Source organism: Pongo abelii, chromosome 11 (assembly GCF_028885655.2).
Source record: "Pongo abelii isolate AG06213 chromosome 11, NHGRI_mPonAbe1-v2.0_pri, whole genome shotgun sequence".
Taxonomy (NCBI): Eukaryota; Metazoa; Chordata; class Mammalia; order Primates; family Hominidae; genus Pongo; species Pongo abelii.
In genome coordinates, this window is record NC_071996.2 from 235,269 (window position 1) to 247,866 (window position 12,598).

General features: G+C 40.3%; 1 protein-coding gene across 2 annotated transcripts; it reads left to right on the forward strand.

The window, feature by feature from the left end:
* Window positions 1-10,613: 10,613 nt before the first annotated feature.
* On the forward strand, window positions 10,614-12,323 carry LOC100434283 (protein FRG2-like-2). 2 transcript variants are annotated; one of them, XM_054545775.2, is made up of 4 exons: window positions 10,614-10,811; window positions 11,073-11,150; window positions 11,380-11,457; window positions 11,781-12,323. In XM_054545775.2, the coding sequence occupies exons 1-4, from the start codon at window positions 10,634-10,636 to the stop codon at window positions 12,293-12,295; spliced, it is 849 nt and encodes a 282-aa protein (XP_054401750.1). In that variant the 5' UTR covers window positions 10,614-10,633; the 3' UTR covers window positions 12,296-12,323. The 2 variants fall into 2 exon arrangements, with proteins under 2 accessions (XP_054401750.1, XP_054401751.1); XM_054545776.2 differs by having other exon boundaries at window positions 11,076-11,150.
* The last annotated feature ends 275 nt before the right edge of the window (window positions 12,324-12,598 follow it).

Here is a 12,598-nt window from a genome sequence, read left to right on the forward strand (position 1 = left end):
GCGGGCGGTGAGGACCCCACAGCTGCTGGTTCCCCGCACAGTTCGCCTTCTCCAAGGCACGGCCCCTAGCGGAGCCCAGCACTGAATCGCATGGCGCCCCCTGGAGCCCTGGCGGGGGTAACCAGTGGAAGACCCCACCTCCCAGGGAGAGGACCCCACTGTATCCCCAGATAATAAAACTGTTCTTTCCCCGCAAAAAATAAATAAATAATTTTGTCTGGTCTTTGAAAATGTGTGTCCTCCGTGTACTGGTCAAAATGCTGCCAATTTATCTATATGCCTAATTAGTCAAACTTTTTAATGAAGTTATTTAACATTCTTTTTTATTATGAAACAAAACAGTAAATTTGTTAGTGGTTTTAATATCATCTAATATGATTGAAAATATGTCAGTTTGTCATTGGCAATGAATCTTTGTGTTATTTATTTTACTCTGTTACATATTCTGTCCATAAAGGTCTAAGTGGCTTAGAATCTTGCCTAACATATTGGATGTGCTAAGTACTAACTACTCGAAATCATCAAATTATCTTTCTATACCATTCTTAAAATACAATATTATTTTTTATTTATTTTTATTAAAATTTTTTGCCTAATGTAATTATTTATGAAAATTATGAGGTCTATTCAGTTTGTCCTCTTGATAAAAGCCAAAGTTTTTTTTCTCTCTTTTTTTTTTTTTTTTTTTTTGAGACAGAGTCTCCCTCTGTTTCCAGGCTGGAGTGCAGTGACACAATCTCGGCTCACCACAACCTCCGCTTCCCGGGTTCAAGTGATTCTCCTGCCTCAGCCTCCCGAGTAGCTAGGACTACAGACATGTGCCACCACGCCCGGCTAATTTTTGTATTTTTAGTAGAGATGGGGTTTCACTATATTGGCCAGGCTGGTCTTGAACTCCTGGACCACGTGATCTGCCCGCCTCAGCCTCCCAAAGTGCTGGGATTATAGGCTTGAGCCACCGCACCAGGCCTTTTTTTTTTTTTTATCTCTTTATTAGTGCGTTAGAGAGTATAAATGCAGCTCTCTCACAGAAGCATGTTGCATAGTGATGAAGCATGGGCTTTTGGTGTGACAATCATCTGAATGTTGTTTATTGTCCCAATTAGTTATTTTCTCATTCCTAAACCCTCTCCAACCTCCCATCTTTCTGAGTTTCCAGTGTCTATTTTTCCAGTCTGTATATCTAAGTGTATGCGTAATTGAGTTCCCACTTACAAGTGAGAAAATACAGAATTTGATTTTCTGTTTCTGAGTTTTTTCACTTACAATAATGGCCTCCGGTTTTATTCATGTTGTTGCAAAACACAGGATTTTATTCTTCTTCATGGCTGAGTAGCATTCCATGGTATACTTGTATAACACATTTTCTTTATTCGATTATTGATTGATAAATTTAAATTGATTTCATATATCAGCTATTATGAATAGTTCTGTGATAAACATGTGAGCATGGGTATTTTCTTTATGTAACAAATTGTTTTCCTTTGGGTAGATACCAAGTAGTGGGAGTGCTGAATCAAATGGAAGTTCTATTTTTAGTCTATATTGAAATCTCCATACTGTTTTCCATAGAGGGTGTAGAAAGTTACTTTCCCACAAACAATGTATAAGTGTTCCCTTTTCTCTGTATCCTTGCTGATAGCTCATTTTTCTGCTTTTTAGTAATAGCCATTCTGCATGGTGTAAGTTGGTATCTCATTGTGGTTTTTAACTGGCATTTCTCTGATCATTGACAAGGTTGAGCATCTTTTACGTGCTTGTTGACCATTGACCATCAGTGTCTTTTTTTCTTTTTTAATGTTCATGTTCTTTGCTTGCTTTTTAATGAGGTTACTTGTTTTATTTTTGTTGAGCTGTTTGAGTTCCTTGCATATTCTTGACACTAGATCTTTGTCACATGCAAAACTCGTAAACATTTATCTCATTCCATAGGTTTTCTGTTCACTGTGTTAATTAGAAAGCTCATTTTCAGGAGATTTTTAGTTTAATTGAGTTCCTTTTGTCTATTTTTGTTATTGGTACATCTGCTTTTGAGATATTAGTCATAAATTCTTTGTCCAAGTCAATGTCTAGAAGAGTTTATCCTAGAGTTTCTTCTAGCATTTTTATAGTTTCAGGTATTACAATTTAGTCTTTTAATCCATATTGAGTTGATTTTTGTATATGGTGGGACATAGGGGTCCCATTCCGTTCTTCTGAATATGGCAATATAATTTTTCCAGCACAATTTGTTGAATAGCATGTCATTTCTCCAGTGTGTGTTTTTGTTGACTTTGTAAAAGATCAGTTGTTTGTAGGTATGTGGCTTTATTTCTAGGTTCTCTATTCTGTAACATTGATCTATGTGTCGATTTATATCAGTACCATGCTGTTTTTGTTACTACAGCCTTCTAGCACAATTTTAAGTCAAATAATGTAATATCTCCAGCTTTATTCTCTTTGCTTAGATTTTCTTTGAATATTCAGGCTCTTTTTGTGGTTCCATGTGAATTTTAGTGTTTTTTTTTCTAATTTTATAAAAAATAACATTGGCATTTTTGTAGGAATTGCATTTAATATGTAGATTGCTTTGGGCAGTAGAGTCATTTTATTGATCATAATTCTTCCAATCCATGAGCATGGGATGTTTTTCTCTTTTGTGTCATGTACAATTTCTTTCATCAGTGTTTTGTAGTTTTCCTTGCAGGGATCATTCATCTCTTTGACTAATTGTATTTCTAAGCATTTTACCTTTTTTTGTAGCTATTGTAAAAGGAAGTGACTTTTTAATTCAGTTCTCAGCTTGAGCATCATTAGTGTATAAAAATACTACCAATTTTTGTACACTGATTTTTGCATCTTGAAACATTATTAAATTTATTTATCAAACCTAAGAGTTTTTTTGGCGGTCTTTAGAATTTTTGTATATATCATATTATATAATCATCAAAGAGGGACAGTTTGACTTTCTAATTACAACCACTTAGATGCTTCCACCAAGATCAATAGACAGAGTCTCTGGGGAGGGCACAGGTGATGGTATTTCTTTAAGCTGGCCATGTGATTATGGCTGGAAGCATGGGCCGAGAGCCACTTAGCTAAGCATTGCCTCTCAAGTCTTTTTCTTTCCTTCTTTATTTCTTTCTTTCTTTCTTTCTTTCTTTCTTTCTTTCGTCTTTCTTTCTTTTCTTTCGACAGAGTTTTCACTCATTGTCCAGGCAGGAGTGCAGTGGCGCCATCTTGGCCCACTGCAACCTCCACCTCCCAGGTTCGAGTGATTCTGCAGTCTCAGCCACCCGAGTAGCTAGGATTACAGGCACCAGCCACCACACCTGGCTAATTTTTGTATGTTTTAGTAGAGACATGGTTTTGCCATGTTGCCCAGGCTGGTCTTGAACACCTGACCTCAGGTGATCTGCCCACTTCGGCCTCCCAAAGTGTTGGGATTACAGGCGTGAGTCACCGCACCCGGCTGCCTCTCAATCTTCAATGTGCATATGAATTATTTCTGATTCCAGGCTCTCTCTTAGTGATGTGATTCTGCAGGTTTGGAAGGGATCCATGAATTGGCTTCTTTAAAAAGTCTCCTCTTAATGCTGATGTTTCTTCCACTACATCCAATATAGTAGCACTCAGCTAGAGAAAGTAGGCACAGCACAGAGCTCCTGACACCCAACAATGTTACCACAACACAAATACTTTTGGCCCAAAGTGGAAGCCACCAATCACCATTTTCAAACATGTCATTTTCTGCTGGCTCTTTACAGTTTAGAAAGCCTAGAGAAGGCATCAATGTTTGAGTAAGTCTGCATTTGGAAAACATGTACACATGAGTTAATGCAATGTTTATTGAGCACATACTATGTGTTCAGAAGTCTGTTACAGAGCACTGTTCAGGAAACATTACATGATGTGAGTTAATCCTCATAGTACCCTGTGAGTTGGGTGCTAAGTTTTCTGTAATTTTCAGGATTTAAATGAAGGGCCTAGCGTTTCTATTTTTTCTTCCATTTTAAAAATTATTTACCTGGAAAATAAAATGTGCAGAATAAAATCTATATCGACAGATGAAAAGGGATAGGGAAAAAAGGGTGAACTGTTCAGAAAGATGTTTTATATTTATATTTACCTTCTTGTGCCTTGTGGAGCAGCTACTGAATTTGCAGGAATGGAAAACAAGTTGCTAGGTGGGGTGTCTCTAGAAGCACTGGCTTCAATGAAAAAGAAATTATCACCCCCAAATATAGAATTATTTGCTTCCACTTATCTGCTTTTCCATTTTAGGAAATTGTGGGCACCAGCACAGGAGAGGCAGCAGGAGCCCGCGCCCGAATCTCTGGTCTCCTTTAATCAGTTCTGTGACAGAAGATTCTAGGGTGAGGCCAGACCTGGATGAGGCCTTAGAAAAGGGTGGATCTCGGCAAGGCTGGAATAGAAAGTGGACCCCATATTTCTGATGTTCATGCTGGTGGAGTATTTCCAGTTCTGTCTTTCCTAAGCCTGCCCAACAGAGACTTGACTCTTAGAGCTTGTGTAATTTTAATCTGTTTTAGTAACTTCCCTGTCAATTTTTATAACACATGATAACAAGAAACTTATGCAAAACTCTTAGGGTTTTTTAGGACAATTATATGAGAAGCTAAAAACTTATTTTTACCAAGATAAAAGAAATAGAAATAATCACAACAATAACAATAATTCTTCTGTCCATGAATAGCCCTTCAGGTGGTGACATCGGAACTCAAGGAACAGCATAAGGGAAATGGAGCAAATGCAGCCAAGGCCCCCTGTGCAGCTCCCTTCTCCCTTCCAACTACAGGATGCTGAATTCAGCCATTAATCCATTTGCTCTAGATGAAAAGTTTCTGGACAGTAGAAACCATGAATTCTTCATCTGTTTTTCTGATGGTCATGTGATATAGTTTAGATGTCCCCTCCAAATCTCATATTGAATTTTAATCCCCAATGTGGCACGTGGGGCCTGGGGAGGAGGTGGTTGAATCACCAGGTGAGTCCCTCATGGCTCTGTGCTGTCCTTGTGATAGTGAGTACTCTCGAGATCTGGTTGTTTAGAAGTGTGGCCCATCCCTCCCCCATCTTTCTTGTTTCTGCTTCTACCATGTGAGATGCCTGCTTCTCTTTCACCATGATTGTAAGCTTCCCCAGGCCTTCCCAGAAGCAGACCCTGGTGCTATGCTTCCTGTACAGCCTGCAGAACCATGAGCCAATCAAACTCTTTTCTTATAAATTACCCAGTCTCAGGTTTTTTAAATAGCAATGCAAAATAGCTTAATACGTCATATGAAAAGAAAGCAATTGATATATTTACCAGTTTGAGTATTTACCAGTTTCAGTCTCCAGACCTCTGCCTTGCTTCAACTCAAAGAACAGGAAGGGAGCAACCCCCATCTACTGCTCCTGATTATGGGAGAATTTTCAGTTCATCTTAAAACATTTCAGTCAAAAGCCTCGTGTTTTATGTAGAAGAATGAGGGTGTCTAAAAGAATGGGTCTCTTTAAGTATTTATTTTTTCTGAGACAGGGTCTCTTTCCCTGTCATTCTGGTTGGGGTGCAGTGGCTCACTGCAGCTTTGACATTCTGTGCTCCAGCAATTCTCCCACCTCAGCCTCCCAAGTAGCTGGGACCACACGTGCACACTACCACAACCAGATAATATTTGTATTTTTGGCAGAGATGAGGTTTTGTTATGTTGAGCAGGCTGGTCTCGAACTCCTGAGCTCAAGTGATCCTCCAGCCTCTGCCTTTCAAAGTGCTGGGATTACAGGTGTGAGCCACCACACCCGGCAGATGGGTCTTAACTGATTTTAATCAGGATACCTGAGCATGGAAGACATGCCCTTAATTTTTTTCCTAATACAATATTTGACAGTTATATAACTATGATTTTTTTATTCCTGTGATTCATAAGGATAGGATAGTAAAAGGCCTTGAAAGCCTGTAGGAAAAAAGTGCTATATTGTGCTTGAAACCATCTTTTACTCTGAAAGCAAGTGCCATCCAGATACACCTGTTGAGAAGATATTTTCTCCTGCTGCATTTTAGTCAAACAGCTGAGTGTGTCTTGAAGTTGTTTTTTGATTTTTAACATGACAAGTGTATTTTCTAAGACCCCAAACTCAGGAGTGGCCATGGGGTAAATCACCGCTGCACACAAGGAATGCATGCGCAGCAAATACATTTCTCACCCCGAACCAGGGGTTGTTCCCCCTGGGTGCACACAGGAATCACCAGGGAGGCTTTTAAAATTACCTAAACTCAAAAGGCAATGGATAAATGAATTCAGAATCCCTGCGGTGGGACCTAAGCCACAGTGCTGTTTAAAGCTCTCTGGGTGACTATGGGGTACAACCAAACCCCCAAACTGCTGCTTTAAATCAGCCTCTTCGGGTGAACCAGTGGCAAATGGTTTCCGGAAATGAATGGTTTAAATCAGCCTCTTCCGGTGATCTAGTGGCAAATGGGTTCCTGAAATAAATGGAAATATTTGCTGCTGGGTTGTGCTCTTCTGATCTTACCTGGATTACCTACTTTTCCTTGCCAAACTGACCTCTGCTACATATTTTATTCCTGATTCAATCCAGTTCTACTCATACCAAATGCATAGTATGCACTAGGTGCCCTTGCATTGCTGAACCTCACTCTGGGGAGAGGACTTTGCTGAAAAATAATTGCATCCTAAAAAAACTCAAAATACTGGACTCGAATGATCCTCCTGCCTTGGCCTCCCAAAGAGCTGAGACTGTAGGCATGAGCCACCATGCTTGGCCTATACTCTAAAAACTTAAAACTATCTTACTTATTAAATTGATGTAAACATGGGAAGACCTAGAAGATCACCGAAGTGTTACAACATAAGTAAATACCTTGGAATATTAATATCCATCTGATGATGCCCTGAGCAAACATGTCCCACTTTAAAACAATACAAAACAGTGCTATTATTCTGAGATATAAAGTTAAAATTTTGTGCAAATAGGTAATATTTAAATTTTTATATATGTATAATATTCATGCAGAAAGACGTATACAAAGAAATCACGTAAAGTTCAATGAATTATTACAAGTGAACACGTGTGTAACCTAGAAATAGAACCAGCTTCACTGATGTCCTGGCAACCACTTTCTCTCTTTTTGCTCCCCCAAAGTCACTAAGATCTTAAGAGCTAACATTGTAGATCAACTTTGTATTATTATACATGTTTTATTACAGAAAATTTAAAACATACACAAAATAAAAGAAACAGTACAATAGGCCTGCTACCCAGGCTCAACGACAACTAATAACATGTCAATTTTGTATTATCTACACTTCAACTCATTTCTCACATAGACTTTGTTATTTATTATTATTTTTTGTGGTATAAAATGTGTGCTTATTGAAGGTAAAATCTTGGCTGAGCACAATGGCTTAAGCCTGTGTAATCCCATCACTTTGGAATGACAAGGCAGGAGGATCATTTGAGGTCAGGAGTTTGAGAGCAGCCTGGGCTGCATAGTGAGACCACATCTTTATTAATTTTTTTTTAATTAATCAGGGGCAGTGGTGCATGCCTGTAGTTCCAGTTACTTGGGATGTTGACATAGCAGGATCCCTTGATTCTACGAGTTTGAGGCTACAGTAAGTTGTGATTGTGCCACTGCACATCAGCCTGGATGACAGAGTGAGACTCTGTCTCAAAAAAATAAATAAATAAAGGTTCGACCTTAACTAGCTTTTTACACATAAACACACCCATATAAACAATCCCTCTTTTAACAATAGAATTACCAAAATAAAAATCATTAATGTGAACCCATTTTTAATGCAGACTTTATCTTTTAATAAGTTTCTTTTTTTTTTTTTTTTTTTTTGAGGTAAGATGTGCACTCATTGAAAGGTCTAATCTTGGCTGGGCACGGTGGCTCACATTCATAACCTCATCACTTTGGAAGCCAGAGCTCAGGAGTTTGAGACCAGCCTAGGCAACATAACAGGACCTCACTGGGACAAGATAGTGAGACCTCATCTCTACAACAATTTTTTAAAAGTTAGTTGGGCATAGTGGTGCACACTTGTAGTCACAGCTATTTGGGAGGCTGACTTGGGAGGATCACTGGAGTCTGAGAGGTCAAGGCTGCAGTGAGCTGTGATTGCACCACTGCACTCCATCCAGAGGGACAGAGTGAGGGTCTGTCAAAAAAAGGTACAATTTTAACTGTACGTGTTTGACACATCAACACATTCATATAAACAATCTCTCTCTTAAAAATAAAAGTACCCAATTTGACAGTTATTAATATTCATGGGAATTACCTAGAAATTTTTTGTTTGTTTTGGTTTGGATTTTTATTGAAAGGGGACACCTAGAAATGTTTCTTAAAATCTAGATTTTGATAAAAATAAGCCTGAGTTTTTTCTTTTTTTGAGAAGGAGTTTTGCTCTGGCACCCAGCTGGAGGGCAGTGGCGTGATCTCGGCTCACCAAAACCTCTGCCTCCTGGGTTCAAGCAATCCTCCTGCCTCCCAGGTAGCTGGGATTACAGGCGTGAACCACCACATTCAGTTATTTTTTTATTTTTTGTATTTTTAGTACAGATGTGGTTTCCTTATGTTGGCTAGGCTAGCCTTGAGCTCCTGACCTAAGGTGATCCACCTGCCTTGGCCTATCAAAGTGCTGGGATTACAGGCATTAGCCACCATGCCCAGCCAAGCCTGAGTTTTGCCTGATAATTTCTCTTTCTAAGAAAGTACATCATATGGCAGTTACAAGGTCTCTTTTATCTAAAATGAATAGAATTTAATAAATAAAAATTTAAAAAATTTACCTGAGATTAAAGGACAAATCAAAACACATGTGTAATATGCTGTCTGTAGGAGTATATTTTAACAATGACATAAATTATTAATAATCACTAAATGTTATAATAATTTATTAACTAAAATGAACAAAATTTCTATTACGATATCTATGAAAATACTTTCTTAGAGTAAAATATTCTCATATCTTGAGAGGTTAAAAGCAGCAAAGATGTGGAAGCCGATGTCTTATCAAGTACTTACTTATCAAGTAAGTAGCAGACCCCTCTTCATACCTTTTACAGAGTTATCCAACAAGCAGTCATTTACATAGAGCAGACAATTTTCCTAGCTTTCTATTGAGTTTATGTGTCAATGTTGTTACAAAATTTAACTCAATTTTCTTATAAAATTACCTGACCAAATTTTATATATCATAATATATAAAAATGTATTCAGATGTCAAATAAATTTTATATCATAATATTATAATATATAATGATATCATATTATGATAAGTTCCATTTACATTCAGACAATTTCACTAGGCAGTGTCTACCACTAATTCTTTTTTCGTTCCACTATTTGCACAGGCAGCACAGCTGGGAAAACACAGACTCACCCAACACAGTCTCTTCCCCGTGTCTTTCTCCTCCTCAAGGAATCAGTTCATCAGTCAATCAAGTCATTTAGGACTGGAGGCTGAGTACTCCCTAACATAGAAGGTCTCATTCCTGCATGCTTTCCTCAGCAGAGGGGGAGACAAGAAGGTCCTTTTAGGGGACACTTGCTTGGACATAGACTAGGCTAGTTGGAGGGCTCTGACCAGCAGAGACAGACTCCGCCGCAGTAGGAAGCGATGAGGAAGCTGTTCTGAACCTGGAGCTCTGCCACATCTTGTTCCGTCTCACTGAAGCAATTTTGAGAGGCTGCCCTGGAATGCGTCTTGCTGGTGGATGTTGAGAAACAACGTGGGCTTTGATGGGATTCAGGTGGTGTCTGCGGTGTGAAGACAGGAGCTGATGTTCAGAATCTAGGCTGTTTTTCTTGTGATCAGTTGATGGTTTACCTGTTTGAAACCAAGTCCATTTTCAGTAGGGAGCTTGAATAAATTCCACAGAACACAATGGCGCTCCCAGGATGACTGAGGAAGTGTGAGAAAGGGGGAAAGTTTTTCCACCTAGACTTTTTGCTGCCTCAGGAATCAGGGGCTGATTAGGTTAGCACTGGCTCAACCTAATCAATTCAATTTTATTGCATTTGATCTAATTATCTTCCCATTTTTAAGGTAGGAAGGGCCATTTCATTTGGTATTTATTTTTTCTCTGCATTTTTATTTCATCATATAGGTGTGGATCTAATACAATCAACCATAATTTAACATTTGTTGTTTCCAAGCATTTAAGAAGTTATAATATCTATGCATACAATGTTAACACTATGTATAATAAATTCTTCTTCTGAGCAAAATATATAACATATGTCAATATAGGCATGTTTAATTGTGCATCTTGAAAGGTGAACAGGATCATAAAACCTTCCAGGTAGGAACTGAAACAGAAATTGGAAGAAAAGATTCCCCGATCTTCCGATCCCTGTGCTCCCAGTTCTTTGTTTTCTTGACACTGTAAGAGGACCCTGAAAATGTCTCCCCTTAACTGTGTCTAGGTCCCCAGTAGAACTACAGCAAGAAACTTCTGATTGAGGCTCTAAGAAGCGGCAGAAATGAGAAAACTCTTCAGCCAATAAGAGTAAGCCACGCCCAGCCGAGGGAGGTATAAAAGGCAGGTCTTTCAGAAAAACCCACACTCTGCCTTTGGACGTGTGAGAGAGCGCACCTTTGACTTGAGCTTCAACATGGGAAAGGGAAATGAAGACGCCGATCTCCACTGCTCCTCCATCCAGTGCTCCACTGACCAGCCCCCTTTCCAGCAGATCTCCTTTACAGAAAAGGGCTCAGATGAGAAGAAACCATTCAAAGGAAAAGGCAAGACCGCCTTCTCCCATTCCAGTGAGAAGCACACACAAAGGCAAGGTAAGGCCTTGGGCTGCTCCTGTGGAGGCTGGAAGGAGGGTTGGAATCAGGGATACTGAGCTATATGTCTTTAGTAGGGTTTTATTTTGAGATTTGGGGATGAGAAATGGCTTGGTGCTCTCAGGGGACTTTGAGAAATGTTTTCACTCGTGACACTGGCAGAAGAGCTTCACATGAAAGACTGATCTGCAAAAATGCATCAGAGATAGACTATGGGACTCTTCCTAGGGAGAGGTGACTCATCTAAACTTTCTTTTGCAGCAGGATCAGAGCCCAATCCAAACAAGGAGAATTCTGAGGAAACCAAGCTCAAGGCCGGGAACAGCACTGCTGGATCAGGTAAGATTTGGCTCTTTCAAGGTGAGAAGGGACAGGGTAGCAACACAGGCTCCCCTGGCAAGGAAACTGGGAGCTCCTTGGCAGCGAGGGCCGTACAGATCCTTGACACTGGAGAACAGAAGAGAGCTGGAGTTTGCTGGTAACCTCAGCTCCTGTGTGTCCAGGATGGACTAGGAATTTCAGGGTGTTCAGTTGGAGGCACTTTCTCAAACTTTCATTGTGTTCACAGAACCAGAGTCCAGCTCATACCGGGAAAACTGCAGGAAAAGAAAAATCAGTTCCAAGGACAGCTGCAAAGACAGAGCAGGTAGAATCTTGGTGTTTGTTGTTGTTGTTGGTGGTGGTGGTTTTTTTGTTTTTGGTTTGCCCCAAAAAGCAAATAATCAGGAAACTTTTATATGAGGCTGGAGCGGAAAGGGAGTTACTTATTGACAAGTAAATTTTTGAGATCTTGGCACTCTGAGAATATCTGGGGACTCACAAGCGGTTCAGCCTCACTTCATTCCAGTGCTGAGATGGACAGGAAGAAGTGGGAGAAACAAGTGGGGTTCACCTGGGTGCACAAGGGGTTCTGGAAATCAGGGTCTGTGGGGACTGCTCTGATGAGTCTCTCACATGCTTTCTTTGCAGGGAACTGTCCAGAAGAGGAGTGCAGCTTGACGTTGAATAAAAAATCAAGATCCTCCACCGCTGTGCACAACAGTGAAATCCAGGAGACCTGTGATGTCCACCATAGGGGACGTTCCAGGGTTCGCACTGGGCGCAGCAAGCGGCATAGATCTCGGGCCCTAGGAGTCCAAACACCGTCACTTCGAAAAAGCTTGGTGACCTCTGTGCGAGCTATGTCAGAGGCTGTTTATCAAGACCTAGCCCAGGTGTGGGCACAGCAGATCCATTCTCCACTGACCTGTGAGCAGCGGATACTGCTCACTCAGCTCCGGGGGCCTCTGTGTGCCCAGGTGCAGACCTTGTATTCCATGGCCACCCAGGCAGCTTATGTCTTCCCTGCTGAGAGCTGGCTTGTCCCAGCCACACTGCCTGGTCCTGGGGATTCAGCCTTGGAGAGAGAAACCCATCCCTTCCCTGGGCAGGAGATAACTGAGCCTGTCAGTGGATCAGATAAGGCTAAGCTGGGAGCACCCTGACCCTATTCAGCAGAGATGCAGCTCTAGGAATGAGAACAAGGACCTGCTTCTTCTCAGATTCTTCCAGATGACTAGCAGTGACAATTTTAGACACACTGTGTTAATAAATGACAGAACCTGAAGAAGTCATAGGAAAGAAACTTGAGCGGTATACTCAGAATGCTGAGCCCTGCATTTTGCAGACCGCTAAGGCTATAGACAAATTTTATATTTCATGTTACACATTTGATGCCTTTTGGATGTCTGATGACAGTCGTGCATTTCTATATAATCAGAAAAATATTAGATTGTAATTGTGAATTT

Bases quoted from the DNA above. Each gene is read 5' to 3' on its own strand.
- LOC100434283 (XM_054545775.2), top strand. From the start codon at position 10,634: ATGGGAAAGGGAAATGAAGACGCCGATCTCCACTGCTCCTCCATCCAG. The intron at 10,812-11,072 runs GTAAGGCCTTGG...TTTCTTTTGCAG, and splicing joins GAAGCACACACAAAGGCAAG to CAGGATCAGAGCCCAATCCA. The intron at 11,151-11,379 runs GTAAGATTTGGC...TTGTGTTCACAG, and splicing joins GAACAGCACTGCTGGATCAG to AACCAGAGTCCAGCTCATAC.